Source organism: Rutilus rutilus (assembly GCF_951802725.1).
Source record: "Rutilus rutilus genome assembly, chromosome: 12".
In the NCBI taxonomy this organism is placed as follows: domain Eukaryota; kingdom Metazoa; phylum Chordata; class Actinopteri; order Cypriniformes; family Leuciscidae; genus Rutilus; species Rutilus rutilus.
In genome coordinates, this window is record NC_140217.1 from 32,361,033 (window position 1) to 32,379,792 (window position 18,760).

The 18,760-nt window shown below is 37.8% G+C and overlaps 1 protein-coding gene across 1 annotated transcript; it reads left to right on the forward strand.

The window, feature by feature from the left end:
- Position 1: 1 nt before the first annotated feature.
- rbm6 (RNA binding motif protein 6) lies at positions 2-16,247 on the forward strand. Its single transcript, XM_084426014.1, has 23 exons — positions 2-81; positions 764-874; positions 2,306-3,851; positions 4,189-4,278; positions 4,463-4,532; positions 5,934-6,007; positions 8,166-8,237; positions 8,353-8,641; positions 8,734-8,891; positions 9,004-9,104; positions 9,278-9,341; positions 9,580-9,658; positions 9,747-9,811; positions 9,919-10,042; positions 12,989-13,086; positions 13,181-13,477; positions 13,584-13,727; positions 14,454-14,525; positions 14,745-14,981; positions 15,131-15,205; positions 15,361-15,437; positions 15,558-15,609; positions 15,702-16,247. Exons 2-23 carry the CDS (start codon positions 828-830, stop codon positions 15,792-15,794), a joined length of 3,924 nt encoding a protein of 1,307 aa, XP_084282140.1. The 5' UTR covers positions 2-81; positions 764-827; the 3' UTR covers positions 15,795-16,247.
- The last annotated feature ends 2,513 nt before the right edge of the window (positions 16,248-18,760 follow it).

The window sequence follows — 18,760 nt, forward strand, 5'->3', positions numbered from 1 at the left end:
CACCGGAAACGGAGTATGTACTCTTCCGCCTCTTTTTGTCGGTAAACCCAAGGACCCCGCGGAAAGAACACAACAAGCTAGGTGAGACGTCTTAAAATGTTTTTACAGACGTTTAAGAGAATACATTTTCCGTTTTTACTTGTAGCTTTTTGTAAAATAAAGATGGATAAAAAAACGTTGTTTAATTCGTCCATATCTACGTGCTATGAAGAAAATGTCTTGATTGAGAGCTAAAGTTAGCACGTTAGCCTTCTTTTATGAGGGCGGGTTTGTGAGATGAATAAAGAAATAACCTGCCTTCTTATGAATAAATATTTGAGTTCTCAAACTAGTATTTTGACATGATGTTCATGTGTATTTACTCACACAACGATGTCAGATATCTAGTTTGACCTCAGCGCTTTTAGATACTCACACTAGTCAGACGTATAGTGTTAGCATGAGGGTTTGACAACGTAACAGTTACTTGCTTTTCAGTCTGAAACTCAATCCCAAATTCCCAATCCTAAAAAAATATAGTAAAACGGTTTTCATAAGACCTCGTCGTGTTGCTATGCAAATATCACATTCCCATTAGCCTTCTAGAACGATTAATAGTTAATGAAATGCGTTATGTCTTCTATGACAGAATATCTTTATTTTCCTTGTTCCGTGAAGTATATTTATTCGAATGAGGCTTTAAAGCCCCGGACGTTATGTGACAATAGATTAAATGACAAATTAATTGATCTTTAATGATCAGTTCTGTTATTTATTTCCCAAGTGAAACGACGTTCTGCACGCGAAACTCGTGCTGAAGGGAACGTTTCAAGGAGAGGAGGAACACAATGTGGAACGGTTCAAGACCTGGACCACGAGGAGGAATGCCCTTTCGGTAAGAGATCTTAAATCAAGTACACTTCATCGGATGCTTTCACAAACTAGAGTATGTCAGTTGTTGAAACAATTGATAAGTATATCCATTGTTGTGTTCCTATTGGTTCTTTATTGTAGTGCAGTTATACTGTGGGACATGCAACCTAAAATTTCTGTTAGAAATTGCTCAAATTTATTGAACCTGAAATGAATTGCTGTCAGTGGGCATTGCACACACACAAAAAATCCAAACTTGCAGATTTTGTCATGTGATGGAAGAGACATTTTATGAAAAAAAAAAACCAAAACATATTTGAACATTAAGAACACAATTAATGTGGGCCTTAAATTTAGGTCGTAAACGGTTTATCTTAAATGGTATTAAAAAGTCTCAATTATAATTTCAAAAGGACAGAAAAACAGGAATATTACATTCCTTTTCTTAAAAAAATTATTTAAAGGCTGAAATGTGAGGTTTATTATTTTATAATACTTCGTTTTTTGAACTGTTGTTGTTTTTCACATCATCATTTTACAGTCCTTTTACTGTTAAGATGGTAATCATACAATATTAATTTTATTTGTGCAAATCTTAAAAAAAACCAGCATATACCCTGTGTTGAACTAGCAGACAAAGTATCAAACCAAATAGCCTTTATTTTCAAGAAATAGGCTACAGAACTGTGCAAAAGTCTTAGGCCACCACTAGCTTTGTTGTTTTAACAAAGTTTTACTGAACATCCATATTTATTTTTTGGTCTCTTTATTAAGATACAAAGTGAAAATACAGGAAATATGTACACAAAAATGTTCAGAACGAAATGGCTTCTTTAAGCAAAAATCTGTATTTAGTGTGACCTCCTGGACTACTTCCAGTTTCTCAAAGTAGAAACTCTGATTTCTTTTCTGACTCATATTTTGAAAGTTTTCTTGGCCTTCCAGTCCTTTTCAGTTCCATTTAGGTTTAAGAGAGCCAGGTTCCTGCTATTGCTCAAGTGTAAGGGGAGATCACTAAATACTTGCCACTTTAACCTATAGAAACCGTTTTTTTTCCTTCAGTTTTTTAATACTACATACAAGTTTCCTGTATTTTCTGGTCATATTTAAATAAAGAGACTGAGAAATAATTATATATGGTCATTATACCATTGCTAAAACAACGTCTAATGGTGGCCTAAGACTTTTGCACAGTATTGTATATCTCAAGCACATTTTTCAAGCAAAACATCTTACACAAAGACGTCTATTAGGTTTTATTGGAAAACTCTAGGTACTGTTGTGTACCTATATCTACATACAGATATACTCTCTGACAAATTATTTGGACAGTTTCTGGTTTTGGAAAATGTACATTGTTAATGTGATGAATTACATCTTTGTGAGTCAGTTTATGTTTTGAGAAAAAGTAAAAGATTGCAAGGTTCCACTAATGTGTCTGATTTTATTGCAGTGGGGAACCTCGTGGAGGCATGTTTGAAGGTAGAGATGGCCCAATGCCGGACTTCAGAGGTAGAGATGGCATGAATATGGACAGGTCACCCATGGACATGAGGCGGTTCGACTGCCCACCCCATATGAGAGGAAGAGACATGGGTCTTCATGACCGAGGAAGAGAGCCTTCCCGAGAATTTTTCAGGCCTGGAGATGAAATGGACATGAATTTTCGAAGGCGCTTTGAAATGGATCAGAGAAATAACCTTCAGAATTCTCCTGGCTTTATGGGTCAATCCAGGCCACCAATGGATATGGGCGGCAGAGACATGCAAGGTGGTAATATGAGGGGGCCGGAGGACGGATTCATGAATATGAGGGAGAGGGAGAGATTCCAAATGGATATGCCTGGGCTTCCCCCCATTGACATTAGGAGGAGACTTGCTATGGTGGCTATGGGCGGAAATGGAGATATTGGGGACATGAGAGATAGGGAGAGGTCACGAATGGGTGGCATTGATGGATTCAGCATGGACATGCCCTCCAGAGACAGACCAATGATGGATTTTGAAAGACGTGGTGTGACTCCTCCTCTTAATCCAAGAGGAAGGTTTGAATCTGATATGGATCTGAGAAACCGCATGGGATCCTCCAATGATTTTAGGGACCAGCCTGCTCCGATGTTTCGAGACAATGATGGTGTTCCCATGGATATCAGAGGCAGACCTGATATGCCTTTGGGTCGTGGTGGCCCAGAATCCATGATCAGAGCCGACGAGTTGACCCTCAGGGATAGAGAATTCCCAGAGCCGATTGACAGCCCCATGGGCTTCAGAGGAAGAGAAAGTGATTCACTCTCAGACGAGTGGCGCAGCCACGGCATAAGAGACCGAGACTCTCTTCCACCGATGATGGGCAGAACGCCGCCACTTTTCCCGAGAGAGATGCCAGAGAAGTTTTTCTCTCCCCGTGGAAAAGATGTAGATCTTGGAGAGCGGTCTCAGTTCAAGGACAGAGACAGGCAGTCTGGGTTTCTGGGAAAAGACGGCACAGGCTTTAATCGATCAGAAAGAGACTCCAACCTCCAAAACTGGGACAAAAATATTCCTAGTGATTTCCCAGGCAGAGATACAACTCCAAAGCCAGCTCTTCTTCCAATTGATCCCCCTCTAAATGCCCCAATTAGAGAAGGTGATAAACCCTGGCCAAGTGACCGAGACGAGAAGCCTGACAGAACTGCACCAGCAGGAAGTAGACCTCCATATTTCCAAGACAAGAACCCGCCAAAACAAGAGCATCATTTCGCAAGTGATCATGTGCCCTTTAAGGGATCCAGTGACATTGCTTCAGATCAGGGACCACCGAGAGAATGCTTGGTGTCTGGGCCAAAGGAAAACCAGGGTAATCGAGGTGAGCGACAGGATCAGGATTATAGGGACATTGATTACCGCACTGGCTCAGGGCGCAAATACGACTACAATCTTGGGGATCTTCAAGTACCTGAGAAAGATGTCAAGGAATCCAAACTGGGTCCAGCTCAAAGACCAGATGACTCTGGTTCTCAGGTTGGATTTTGTTTTTGTTTAATGGAAAGCAAAAAAATATTTTTCTATTCCAACTACACATTTTTTCTGACTTATTTAAATAAAAAAATCTATAAATTTATTTTATTTTTATTTTATTTTGCTTTAAATTTCCTTAATTTTTTTCATCCCCCATGGGGTGTAATTCTTGTGACATATGGTAATTCATATGACATATAATGGATAATAATATAACAATTCTTTTCACATCTTGCGTAAACGATTATTTAAAACTTAATGTACATTCAGACGCGCTAGTATTAGAAATTGACTTGTGAATCATCTGAATATTTAAACTGCTGTGAATTTTAAAACAAAGGACCAGGATTACAGGAGTGCAGGTGTCCAGGAAAAAGTCTCAAAAACCATTTCCATCTCTGGAATTCCTAAAACTGCCACAATGCAACAGGTGAGCAAGATTTGATCATTCAGACTGTGATCATTTTCATACTATTTTTAGAAAAATAGTTCTTAATAGATTTTTAAAAAACATGACAAATTACTTGAATGATTGTCAAAGGAAGTGTTTTTGTCTTTGAATCTGACTGCAGCATTCTTTGTATTTACTCTAATTATTTATTTTTATTTAATAGATTTTGGATGCTTTCGCGGTTCGTGATGGTGTACCAATGCAGGGCATGAAAATAAAGGATGTCGTGCCAGGTGAGATTTTGTTCATTGTAAACATTGTTGACCGATTCGCAACCACATTTCGCTATTCGCTCTCCGAATCTTACGCTCACTGTCTCTTTTACATCGATTGTACTTTCTGCATTTGAGTCGCTTTTGCTTTCTAAAGAAATGCTCATCAGAATTCCGAACATGCTACAGGATCTCTTGTTGTCCCCTTTCCACATGTTCTTGTGCGGGAGGTTGAATTTTCTCTGAGCAGCTTCCATCTTTAAGGTGGTATGCGTTTGGAGGGAATTTGGAATTTCTTAAACACGGATCTCTTTATAAACAAGTCAATAATTGTCGAAATGCAAATACCAACCATCCCTACTTTGTGATGATACCAACCAGCCCTACGAAGTGTTGCTGCAAAATGCTCTTCTCTGGGTTCGTTTGCCAAGGGTTTCAGTGGTTTTTGAATATGCCAGAATAGTTTCCTTTCTCCACAAAAGACTATCCAATATACCAATATGCTGTTCAGTGTTCCCTGCAAAACCTAAAAATATAAGGCTGGGAATACACATTTTTGGAAATTGATAAAATAATTATAATACAATCATAAAAGAATTCTGTGGTCTTTATACTTTTACAACTTAGCACAGTTCTAAATTATTCTTTAACTAGAAGAATCTTCCATTTCTGTAAAGTGCTATTTAATAATTCTTATACAGACATCAGAAATTACTGCAAAAGTCATGGAATTGTTTTTTAATTACTGCATTTAATTACATAATTATCTTTCTTTTTTCTTTTTTTTTTTACTTGCAGTGATGTTAACATGACATTGTATAGCCATGGCATCCCTAGAACTTCAATTAATTATCAGTGAATAGTGTTTCTTTTCACCATAATTTTATTCATAATCTAATAAATCAGTCCAGGTTTTTAAAGATTCTATATATTCAATGTGATCCCATACACTTCTTTGCTCTATTAAACTTAATTTTTTTTAAATTGTTCAAACTGTTGCAAGTTTGTTGCTGTTGCATGTGGGTCTTTTACGATGTGTTTTAGGTGTAATGTGATTAGACATTTACTAGCAACTCAGTTTTAGTCACTGTAGTATTAGATTAAGCTCTCTTTTACACGTTGGTTCTCTTTTTTTTTCTATTACTACTATTTTGATTTATTTATTTTTTATAAATGTATATCTTGGGCTCTGAAGTGTCTCTGAGTTGAGGCTGCTCTGATTCTTTGTCACTGACTTCAAACAATTATAAGCAAAGTTGCTAATGAAATAAAATGTGCCAAAACAGGCAAAAGACATCCTGTATGAATTCGCTTAATGACATGTTTCGTGAAACGAACCACTGCTTATTTTCTCTTGAAAATTCTCCTATTTACCTGCATTAACTAACGCAAATCCATCTGTATTTCAAATGCTGTTCCCAGGTTACAGCTACGATACGGCCTATGTGGAGTTTTTAAACCTCGAGGATGCTGTCCACTTCATGGAATCCAACAAGGTGGCCCATCCTCGTCCTCATCCAACGGCTCTGTCTGCTAACAGGAAGAAGGCTTGGGCCTGGGGAGGGGGAGGTGGCTGGGCTCTGGGTGGGAATGGGGTAGATGGGAGACCTTCAAGAAAAGACCTTTCCCACTCATTAATCATGACCAATTAAAACACGCCACTTAGTTTACAACATTAGTTTTCAGACATAGCAAGTGAGCGTAGTGTTAAGGAATCCAATGTTCTTTGATGATTGCCATAGGCGTATTAGCTGAGTAATTGCTTTCAACTTTTTACACAGAAATAGATAGTTTAATGAATAGTTACACTCCATACTGAGTTTGGAATTGGATTTCCATATGTGCAACAAGTTGTGCAGCAACCATTTCTTCAACTCTTGATATTCCTTTCAACGGTTTCAACCGTATAATATTTTTTTTCCCTCATTTGTCCAACTTGTCTTATGATCACTTTTTACTTGCTCCCACTGGCACATTCTGAAGTGGTAATGAAGCAAAATTATGCATTCCTCTTTGGCCTCCTGTATTTTCTTAGATTTCAATGATTCAACATTGGATTTTCAAGATTTCTGTGTTGACTGAAAGGCTCTATGTAGTCATATTTCGCTGACTTAAAGGGAAAGTGGTAGCTGCTGTTTTCACCTTTTTACAATTTTGATTAATAGGTTGTTCTACGATTGTAGGTGAAACTTTATGCTGTTATGCACACAGCAGCAGAGTCAGTATTATACTTGTGCTGTGTCAACACTTATCTTTCATCCTTACGGAGTTATGGAGTTCCAGAACTGTGCTCTTTGGTTCTGCTTTAGCCCAAAGTATTTTATTCCTCTTTGCTTGGATTGTGATTTCATCATCTTGAGTTTGGGCGTCTTATCTCATCCAGCACAACAAACTTGTTCTTTCCATTCCTGCTTACTCCAGCTTGCCTGGCTTCATGGTTGTTGTGTATCTGGATGTGTAGAGATCCATGCTGATGTTTGTTTGGACATTTTAGACTTGGAAAATCTAGTCTTGTGTGTAGTAGTATTTCCGCATTTCTAATGAAACTTACTGTAAATATAAGGCGAGTGCAAAAACTAAAGTTTGCTTGGGTTTGTGTTGAAAGCTTTTTGACAGTTGTGCTGAAACTTGAATTCCCTGTGAGTTGCTCTGGTTGTATCAGCGTATAATTTCCCCCGTTTTTGTCTGCCAAAGTACCTTTGAGAAAATAATTTTGCTCAGGGTTCTTGTTTCTCCTGAAACTACAAACTATTTCTCTGCTGGCCAGCTAGCAGGATAACTAAAAAAAAAAAAACTTTTGTTTATGTACTTGATGCACTTAAAAAAAAAAAACTACAACGAATCACTGGGACAGTGGTCCAGCAAAGACGGTGGGTAAGATGATAAAACGCTGATCACATAACACCGAAGTCACTTACCTAGAATGATCTTTCAACCTAAAAGCAGAAGAGCCTTTTAAAGATCTTTATTTTTATTTTTAACTTTTGTCCATAAACAGTATTTTTCTTTGGTCAGGCATGAACTGGCGACAGTAGGGAGTACTGGGACTTTTCCCGATGGGCCAGCCATTTTATGGACTGTCTTTTGAAACCCTATTTATAAGCAGCAAGGTTGATGGCCTAGTATATATAGAATGTCACTGCTGTTTTTAGCCATTTTCACCCTCTCTTAAAAGTTAAATTCTGTGGCCATCCAACCTATTATTAAAGTGAATTGTGTACTAGTGGTCAACTTTTGCAAGTTTCTCCTCTGCTATCTCTCTGTACACTTGCAAGAAGTGCACTTTTCTCTTTATTAGTCCTGTTTACGGATGACTAATGTGCAGTGGACCTGCTTCTAGTATATCGTTTGACCTTACTATATAGTTAGCATTCACATTAAGGTGATAGTACACAAACCATATAGAACCACAAAACGATTTTACTATACTTCAAAATTTTCAGATTGTAGTGTCTGTATTAAATAGGCAGATAAAAGCAAATTTTAGTCCAAACCTGGGCATAAGCAAAGCCCAGACCAGACCTGCCTGTTTTTATGGCCTCAAATGGGTTTGCTGGGCATTTTTGGAAATACCTTTCTTTTTTAAGTTGGGTTTTTTTTTTTTGGGAAGATGTCAATAAATTAGCATTAAAATACTTTATTCCTGTTTTCTAGGGATCTGTTAAGGTTGGTGACAAGACTGCTCTGCTCAAATATATCCAGCCTGACAAAAATGTGAAAGAACAGGTGAGTTTCCTTTATGTGAAAGCTTTGTTTTTATATTGTAGAGATTTGTATTGATTTTAACTATGATGCAACTCATCCATTGAAATCCTTAAATATAATGTCATTTGGATTGCAGTATCATGAACCACCAACTAAAGCTGCTCCAGCCAGCGATGACGGTTTGTTACCAAATCCAGTCTTGCCACTGAATATAAAGGAGGAAACCGATGCCGAACCTGTGCAGGATCCCGCCTCTCAAGGTGTGTGGCAGAGAAGCTCCAACTTGACTCCGGAAGCATGGCAACAGCAAGTGGACCAACAGCTACAACAGCAGGAGGTGGAGCAACAGACTGAGGAATGGACCAATCAGAGAGCATCACGACAAAACTTGCAACACTCAGATCCAATCTTCAAGGAGAGTAAGAGTAAGTGGCCAACTGTGAATGACATTTTCCAAAAGAAAAGAAAAAATGAATAAAAGGTGGCAGATTGTCCTAAAGTTTTTGTTTATTTATAGCAATGATTATTAAGAACATTTTGCCCACCACTACCGTGGAGACAATTTTGCAAGCACTCGATCCATTTGCGTACCTGGATGAGCGCAATGTACGTCTGGTTAAAGGGAAGTCACCTGGATCCAAATGCTTCTGCTTTGTTGATATGGATTCGCATGAGGTATATTATTCCTTCATATAATATTATGATGCTAACTATAATATAATATCTTTAAAAGCTCAATGGTGTTGCTTGGTCCATTAGAAACTATACCACTCATTTTTATATACAGCATGTGACACGATTGGTGGAGCTGCTCACCAAACCCCGCCCTATCATGATTGATGGAGTCAGAGTTTATGCTGAGGTTGCCAAGCCTTTAAAAAATCAGAAGTAAGTCTCATATTTGCTGTAATATATGAAAGTAATGAAAGAATATTTTATGGATATTCTGGTTTTAGTTCTTAGAGGAAACATTTCATAAATCATAAGCGAAGAAATTTCGATGTGAATTGTTGTTGTTTGAGCTTTGAAGCCTTTTAAGGTTACTCGTCTTTTCACTGCAGCTACAGGAGGGACAATGATAAGTCAAACACTTCTCTACTGGGATTCCCTCCAGATGTTATGATGGTAGGTCATTTTAATGCATAACATTAGTTGTTAATGAACAGACAGCTAAACTGTTTTTTAAGTTGATACAACATTTTAAAAACGTTGCACCCATTGCGTGAGATGCTGAAAAACAGCTAAATATATCAGATGGTCGGAGTTCACTTCCATGTAGTGTGTTTTAACATTGTGTGAACAGTCCATCTTCTCATCGAATATCTTGTATTGAAGTTTTCATATATAATTTTTCTTTTTCTAGCAACAACATCAATATCAGCCGCCACAGCAGCAATTTTATCCTCCACCTATGACTATGGGTGTTGCACCTGCTGTGCAAGGTATATGGTCTTTACTTTTTCATTATTATGGTTTTGAAATTGATTGTAGCATAGTATATTTAGATGTGTTCTGTGGGACTTTCTGCAGGTGACCCAATGGGAGCAGATGTCACATTGTCATCATCTGCAATGCAGAGTTCAAGCTTTACACAGGTGATTTTCTTGTTATAGTAGCACAAAGACACATTTGAGACAGGGTGGCCAATTTAAGCCAGGAAAGATTGGTTTTTGGACTGTAACTGACTCTCAGGCTTGCACAGGGTGTGATGTATTCTGAGACAACAGCAATGGTGCAGTCAGTCCAGACAGCTGAGCACCAGACTGCAGCTTTATCTGACGCTACTCTCCCTGGAGCTGCGGAGAACATTGACGGCTACAGTTATGGTATGTCACTGTTTGTGGAGCGTTTGGAAACGCTTTGTTTGCCAATGGCATTAATTTGATGGTACTTTTTGGTACTCTTTTGGTTAGTATAATGTTTATTGCGCTAAAACATTTGGGTGAAGCGGTAGGGCTTGCTATCTTATGTTATTTCTATTCAGTTTTTTACAGTAATTATATAATGCTATAAGTATATTATTTGGCTTAAAGGGTTAGTTCAAATTCTGTCATTAATTACTAGGGCTGGGTACCGAGTTCGATACTTTTTAGGTACCGACCGAATTGTCTCGATAGTATCGAAAAATGACTTGTTTTTCGGTACCAGATTTCGATACCTAAGGGGTTAACTCGTCAACGTCAGTGCTCAAACAAATACATATGAAATGCACAACGACACACCTAAAGTCGCTCATGCACATACGCACATACACGCAAACTCAACACACACGAGACGCGCAGAACTTAGTCTCCAAGCACATGCTCATATGAGACGCGCTCGCGCACACAAACTGTCCACGCACATACTCATATGAGACGCGAGCACACAAACACACACACTCATATGAGACGCGAGCACACAAACACACACACACAATACCCTAAAGATGTGGAAAAATCGATCAAAAGTGTGGCTACATTTCTCCAGGCTCGATGCCAACAGCGCGCGATGCAGTATTTGCGGTAAAATAATTGCTGCAAAGACCGGTACCACGACAAATATGATGAAGACCTTGACAGTGCACGATAAGAGTAGAAAGTTGCTCCGTCTTCGACTGGTAAATGAAGAGATACCTTGTTGATCACTCTGACAGTAATTATATTGCAATAATGACCTACTGAATGTACACTGCCTTTCAAAAATGTGTTGGTTAGTCAGATTTTTTTTTTAGTAAGGATGCATTAAAGTGATAAAAAAATGACCTTAAAACATGTGTAATGTTACAAAAGATTTCTGTTTCAAATAAATGCTGTTCTTTTGAAATTTGTATTCATCAAAGAATCATGAAAAAATGTATCAGTTTCCAAAATATAAAGCAGCAAACTGTTTTCATATTTCTGAAGGATCATGTGACACTGAAGTAATGATTTTGACAATTCAGCAATTAAATTACTAAATTAAATTACTAAATTACATTTTAAAATATATTCAAATAAGATTTTAAATTGTAATACTATTTCACAATGTTACAAGGTTTACTGTATTTTTGATCAAACAAATTCAGCTTTGGTGAGCATGAGCTCTTTAAAAAAAAAAATTGTTCCTTTGTGCACTGGCTAAGGAGCATGAGTCAAACTGAAAAAATAAAACCAAAGTTTTTCTGAGGTAATGTGTAATGTAATCTTGTTAAAATGGATTTCATAAAATTGGTATCGAAAAAAGTATCGTTCAGGAACCGGTATCGAAATCAAGGTATCGGTATTGATATCGAAATTTTTTGAACGATACCCAGCCCTATTAATTACTCACCCTCATGTTGTTCCAAACCCGTAAGACTTTTGTTCATCTTCGGAACACAAATAAAGATATTCTTTATAAAACCTGTGCCATTTCTTTACTCTCCATTGACAGCTAGGCAACTACCATTTTGAAGCTTCAAAAAGGTCATAAAGAGATCGTAAACCTAACCTATATGAAATGTGGTTTAGTCAATTTTCTGAAGGCACAATCACTTTATCTAATGAACAGATTTAATTTAGGCTTTTATTCACATATAAACATTGATCAGTGAACATAAACAGAAACTTTACCTGCTTGACGCGCGAGAACAAACTGTAAGCTCAAACGTGCTGTGTAACACACGATAATAAACCTCATTGATTCTTGCTGAAGCTCAAACGTGCTGCTTAACACACGATAATAAACCTCATTGATTCTTGCTGAAGCTCAAACGTGCTGCTTAACACACGATAATAAACCTCATTGATTCTTGCTGAAGCTCAAAAGTGCTGTGTAACACACGATAATAAACCTCATTGATTCTTGCTGAAGCTCAAAAGTGCTGTGTAACACACGATAATAAACCTCATTGATTCTTGCTGAAGCTCAAAAGTGCTGTGTAACACACGATAATAAACCTCATTGATTCTTGTTGAAGCTCAAACGTGCTGCTTAACACACGAGAATGAACCTCATCGGTTCAAGTGAACATGCTTGAGCTTCTGTTTATAATAACTGATGTGTGAGATGATGAATGTGAATAAAAGCCTAAATTCAATCTGTTCATATAATGTGATTGTGTCTCTTCAGAAAAGTTGGACTAAACCTCTCGATTCATAGTTCTACAATCTCTTTATGAACTTTTTGAAGCGTCAAAGTGGTAGTTGCGTAGCTGTCAATGGAGAGACAGCAGAATTTTGTCAATGGATATCTTCATTTGTCTTCCGAAGATAAACAAAACTCTTATGGATTTGGAACATGAGGGAGAGAAATTAATGACAGAATTTTCATTCTTGGGTGAACTAACCCTCTAAGCCAAATAAAATGCAGTTTTGTTTATAAATGTATGTTCCAATAAAGCATTACATTGTAATTTGCATTATTTTATCATTATTATTATTATTATTATTATTATTATTATTAATAATAATAATAACAATAATAATTTATTATTAACACTTTATTAATTTATAGTTTTATCTTGTCAATATTCTTAAACATATTGTTCCAAAAAATTTGAATACATAAAAAATGCCAGTTGGGTCTTTTTTTTTTAATTATTTTAGCAATGATTGAAATGCATAGCTGAATTAGAGTTTTGAATTGATTTTATAAAGCAGGCAGGTTGAAACCAAATGCATTGAACATGTATGCTACTTAAAATGCTATTAAAACATCTGTCTTGACAGACACAGATTGTGCATAGATGTATATTTACAGTATTCACTTGCCCTAGTTGAAGATCCTTTTTGATCTGATCTGATCTTATAATCGTGCTCCTGTTATTGCAGGATCTGAGGCTCCGGATTTGTCCGCCTTCCTTTATGATGCTACATCAGGCTTCTACTATGACCCCCTGACTACCCTGTACTATGATCCCAACTCGAGGGTAAGTACAGGAAATAGCCCTTTAATTCTCCTAAATGTGTAATATGAATAAAATACAGTGTACAATGACGTTATGTTTATTTTTGCTTGTGTAGTATTTCTACAATGCTCAGAATCAGCAGTACCTGTACTGGGATAGTGCCACAAAAACCTACGTCCCAGTCCAGAGCTCTTCCACTGATGTTCACGAGCCACCCCCTGAAGTTGGTATTCCAGTGGCAACTGTTGCTGAGGTTATCGCCACGCCCATCACTGAGGAGGAGGTGAAGGTGGTTCCAGAGGCGGCTCTAGAGCCCGGGGCAGAGGTGCGGGCGGATGAGGAACCTGCCCCACGTGCAGAAAAAAAAGAGAAGGAAAAGGAGGAAAAGCCCAGAAGTTTAGCAGCTTTTAAGGTATTAACATCACTTATATCGCATCACATGTTCTGTCCCTTACAATGGAATGAAAAAAAAAAAACCTGTGTTAGATCTGTGTGGTAATTTTGGATCTGGTCATCAGATAATGAAAGACATGGAGCGATGGGCGAAAATCCAGAACAGGCAGAAAGAAACCGTACGAGCTCCTTCACCTCTCTTCAAGTCTGGAGATGACCAAAGGCCTTCAAAGGCTGCTGATGCAGCCTTCGCCATCTTTGAAAGGAAGGTCAGAGAACCTTTTTGTTTCTTTTCTTTTTTCTCCTGTCCATAAAAATATGGAGTAAATAAGGTATGGTGACTCTGCTCAGGCAATATTCCTATTGCTATGGCTCAATAGGAGTTAAGAATTTAAACAAACCTCAAATACTAATAAAATAACTTTGGCACAGACTGTTTGTGATTTCGATGTCTACATAAAGTAAGTGTTTAGAATGCATGTGCAGAGTGACTGATGGCCATTGTGTTATTTGCCCTCTGCTAGCAACCACATAGAAACACGCTACAAACCACTTTTTATTCAATAAAATATAAAAATGTAGTGTTTCTCATTATTCTTTCCAGAGCTTGTGCAAAAAATAATCATTGCCTTTCACTTAAACCGTGATTGGGTTGTGTGTGCCATGTTTATTTTTTATCTGTCAGCAAAATATTGTAACATGGTATTTTTAGTCTTTTGGAGTGTTGTGTTGCAGTGTCCCATAAATTATTTAAATAGCCGCATTTTAATCCTTCAATTCTTGCTCATCTGTTTTCACCTGCATGTTTTAGCATCCTCGTTGATAAAGAATGGAAATGCAATAGGCCAAACACGTGTTTTTAAAATTCAATAAAATTGTCAGAGTTAACAGTGTCTGATTCTACCCATCAGTCATAGGTCTATAACCGCCTTTTAAAATCTTTATTTTAAACATTTTGTCTGTTATTTTTCCATACTGTTCCCTTATTCATATAGGTCTCTGGCGCAGATGAATTATTCAAGAAGCCTCTTGCTCCTCCAAAACAAAAAGATGAAAAATCATCGAAGGTGAGAGTTCAAAGTCTTAGTAACAACAACACACATTAACATGCACACTAACAAACTTCATGGATTCAGACTCAGTTTTCCCAAACAGCTAAAAGGGCACACACATCGCCTTGACCCTGATTGATGAAGGTTATTTGATAACCCACACTAAAGCAGATTTACAGTGAGTGTCATTGTAGATCAAAGCAAAACTCCCCCCCTCTCCCTCTGTGTTGGCAGCGGCCCATGGGCTCTCTCGGCATGTTGGCGGCCGACTACGGGGCAGGCAGCGACGAAGAGGAAGAAGAGAAACATGAGAAGCAAGAAGCTGCACGACCCACAAGGAGCCAGCCGCAGGCGGACGAGAAGGAGGACAGGTTGACAGACTGGAAGAAGATGGCGTGCCTTCTGTGCAGGAGGCAGTTCCCTAATAAAGACGCTCTGCTCCGCCATCAGCAGCTCTCAGACCTGCATAAGGTACCAAATCTGTGACTAAAACTTATATGGGCTTTGAGGACTGTTGACGTAATGTGATTATTAATTATTTATAGAGAAGAAATATATATTAGTTTTAAAAACTTGTGGGTGAGGATTTGACCACTTCATTGTTTTTGTCTGTATTTCAGCAAAATATGGAGATTCACCTAAAAATCAAAAGGTCAAAGAGAGAACTTGAGGCTCTAGAAAACCAGGAAAAAGAGGTATCATTTTTCCCTTTGTCAGTTATGTACATCTGAATCATTTTAGTTGTTTCTAGTAGATTTTTAATCATTTCAGATCAGCATTGACATAAAATAAAAAGTACATTTTTCATTGTTTTCTCACAGTAGTCTAATTTTGAACCCCTGTCTTTTAGATGAAAGTCAAAGAGTCGAACGGTTCACCTGAAGCAAAAAGAAGAAAGCCGCAAAACACATGGGCCGGCACCTCAAGGTTTGTGATTTTTTTTCTTCTTTTTTTTTCAGAATCCTAATACATTTAATTTAAACTTGGCATTGATATGGACCCTCATACCTGAATATTGACATGTGGCACGTTGTGGTGTTGTTACAGGGACAGTCATAAAGGCAGCGAGAGACCAGGCTTGGGTTTAGAAACCGCTGAGGTGAGTGTCTATTCAGCTACAGGATGTTTTGAGCTATGGCAGTTGAGGGTCATTGATTTCATCTGCTCTCTCCCTCTTGTTTGTTACCAAAGCGGAAGAAAAAGGAACCCGTCATCTGGAATCATGCCACATACAAGCAGGCGGTTCGGAAGGCCATGTTTGCACGTTTCAATGAGCTAGACTGACAGTGAAATGAATGAACACAAAAGAATTTGTGAATATATATATATATATATATATATATATACACACACACACACACACAGTGTTGTGTGGTCTGTTGGCAGCTCATTCCAGGCTTTACTCTCTGAACTGATACAAAATTCCTGGAGAAGCTTATTGTGACTGACCCCTCATTTTGTGAATATGGTGACGTGTGCCTGTGTAAAATGAAATGATTATTTCCTTGCAGCCAAATGTACTCTTATGTTTAATCATTCTTTTTGTAGCTCTATTCTTCAGGGCTTTTAAAAAAATATTTCCTAATTTGATGTTGTACCATGTTTTTTTCCCCCCTTTTTTATGTAGTAAATTTAATTAGTATTTCATTTGTAAAATGAAATATTTGAATTAAGGCGTTTAAAAATTACTGTAGTTTGTCCTTGGGTCAATAAACTGCCTCAATGTGACTGAAAATATACAGTTAGTCTGTTGTCTTTATATACTGATTTGTTATTTTTACATAAACCCATACATCTCCTTTTTAGTCCTTGTGGATGTCTCAAAAGTGTCAGGAATCACTAAGAGAGGATAGAGCCTTTTTTCCTACACCCTCCTCCAGGTGGCAGTACATAACTATTGTCAACATTGCTATTTCAATTTCACATTAAGCCGCACCTCAGAAATGTCTAATGCTGAAAGAATGAATCTACACATGCAGTCTTGAATTTCATCTTTGTAGAAGAGTGCCTCGAGTTAAACTTGAAAGTGATGCATTGACAGTAACAGTGCTTAAGTTCATTGCATGCAAAGGCAGAGATTAAATGTCAAAGTTCTAAAGCCTTCACTGAACCTTTTAGTGCTTTGTTATAAAATGTTGAATCATGCAGTTTATTAGAGCCAATAACCTCTATGCAACATGATTCTTCATGTTTTAAGCATCTAACTCAGGGCTGCCCGATCCTGTTCCCGGAGATCTACCTTCCAGCGAAGTTCAGCTCCAACCCTGATCCAGGTATTGAGATCTTTTGGAGAACTTGATAATCACAGATAAGTGTGTTTGATCAGGGTTAGATCTGAACTCTGCGGGAACAGGATTTTGTCATTTCCTTGCTTATTTACATTTAAACACATTTATGTGCACAACATGAACTTTTGAAGCACATGTTTGAAGGTACTATAGAAGTCAGCAGCGAGAAATACATCAGCAGAACCTGCAATGAAAAGATCCCTTACCCTGACATTCAGTGAGTGTTTGATCCTTTTCTTGGTGGACAAATAGTCTCTATCCATTGAGTTTGAGCTTGTTGAAAGAGAGGAATGTGGACTGTTTGTTTTGGTCAATCATGCTTGAATGATTGATCAGGCGTAGGACCATAAAAAAAGGAAAAAGAGTAATGCACCCCAAAAAGGTTTCTTTTACACTTCCACCTCCCTTTTCAGTCACAGATAAAAGCTGATAATACTTGTGTTAGGATAACATATGGACACAGCGTCTAGATCTCCACAGAGCAAATTTTAGTACTCTGTTTTTTATCAGACTCTGCTTTGATGTGTAAATGGCTCTTGCCTGTAGTCATGGTATAATGTAGAGAAATGTCAGGGGTCAGCTTGCTTTCCTTCCTCCTCATGGTTGTTGTCATCTGAAATTGCTTTTTAATTAGTCATTCTTTAAAGGAGAGCTCGCAAATGTCCGTTTCAGCCAGCTTCTTTTGAAGGGGAGAACTTTTGTCGTATTGAATCTTCTCAGAGTTTGTTCCCATACATACTTCTTGGCCTGTTTCTGTGTCTATGGTTTAAAGAAGTCTAGAAAACGTGAGACTTTTAAGATTATCCTTTAGTTCACAGTGTGAAATAAGATTGAAATGTGCAATCAGTGTGCTTAAACATATTGTTTTATATATATAGGGCTGCCAAAGTTAACGCAATGCAACATTAATATTATTTAGATATAAAGATACTTACTATTTTGAATTTGCATTCAATTGTGTATGAGATAATATATATAGTATGTGGCCTTTGTGATATTAATTTGACAATATTAAAGTGTCTGTATACATACAAATATGTAGCGGTTTTTATAATAGACATTTTAAATTACAAAAAGTAATTTCTAAATGTTTGTTTCTAGTTTTCCACCTGGAATGCTTTTTTCCATGTCTGACATTAGAACCCTGCTGACTGTCAAACAAATACGTTCCAAATATTTGGTTGAGCATCTGTCAGCAAAGTCGAACAACAATGCATAGTGTTGGCTTCACGGTTTGACCTTCTTTCCTCTTTTATTTGCCAAAGGTCTGCGATGGCTTAAGGGAGTTCCAGTCCTACCAGATTTTCTGCATGTACAAGAAAAGATTCTCCTCTGTATCTAAGACTTTGCAGTCCTCAATATTTTTGTAATCCATCATTGTATCCTCGCTTGTCGTCTTGCACCTTAGTGGGCCAGATGTCAGCAACACCATCCTCATTACTGCAGAGCGCATCAAATTACCTTTGGCCTTCAGATGAGTCCAGACCATTAGAGTGGAGATACAGAGGGGCCGGTGAAGATGAATGCGGGGGTCTGGGGTTTTGTACCCACTGCACGTGCGGCTCGAGTCCTGAGAGGCAGCAGGACTGACTGTGGAAAGCGTGCGGGGAGCCTCATTATCTCCAGCCAAAGCTGCTTCTTGTACATAGAGCGGGAGCTGCATGGGGTCTCTGGCCAGCCTTGAGATGGCCCTCAGAAAATAAACAACACAGTCGGAGTGCAGGGCTGAACCAACAAAACAAGAGGAAGCAATTATTTTAGCATTTTAATTAAAGCCGTAATTCATTCCGTTTAGAATTAGGACTTAATTTCTAAATAATGTGGTTGGTTTGGGATGTGTGTGTTTTGAGGTTCTTTTTTAAATTTTTATTATGGCACTTTTTTTTTTCTCAAATTACTGCCATAGACCATCTTGATGTGCAAACTGATCTGTTTATTACATTTATTTTCTATATATAAGTA

Excerpts from the sequence above, each read along its gene's own strand:
- rbm6 (XM_084426014.1), top strand. The coding sequence starts at position 828 with ATGTGGAACGGTTCAAGACCTGGACCACGAGGAGGAATGCCCTTTCG. Across the intron at positions 9,105-9,277 it reads AAGCCTTTAAAAAATCAGAA|CTACAGGAGGGACAATGATA; the intron begins GTAAGTCTCATA and ends TTTTCACTGCAG. Across the intron at positions 14,526-14,744 it reads AAGATGAAAAATCATCGAAG|CGGCCCATGGGCTCTCTCGG; the intron begins GTGAGAGTTCAA and ends CTGTGTTGGCAG.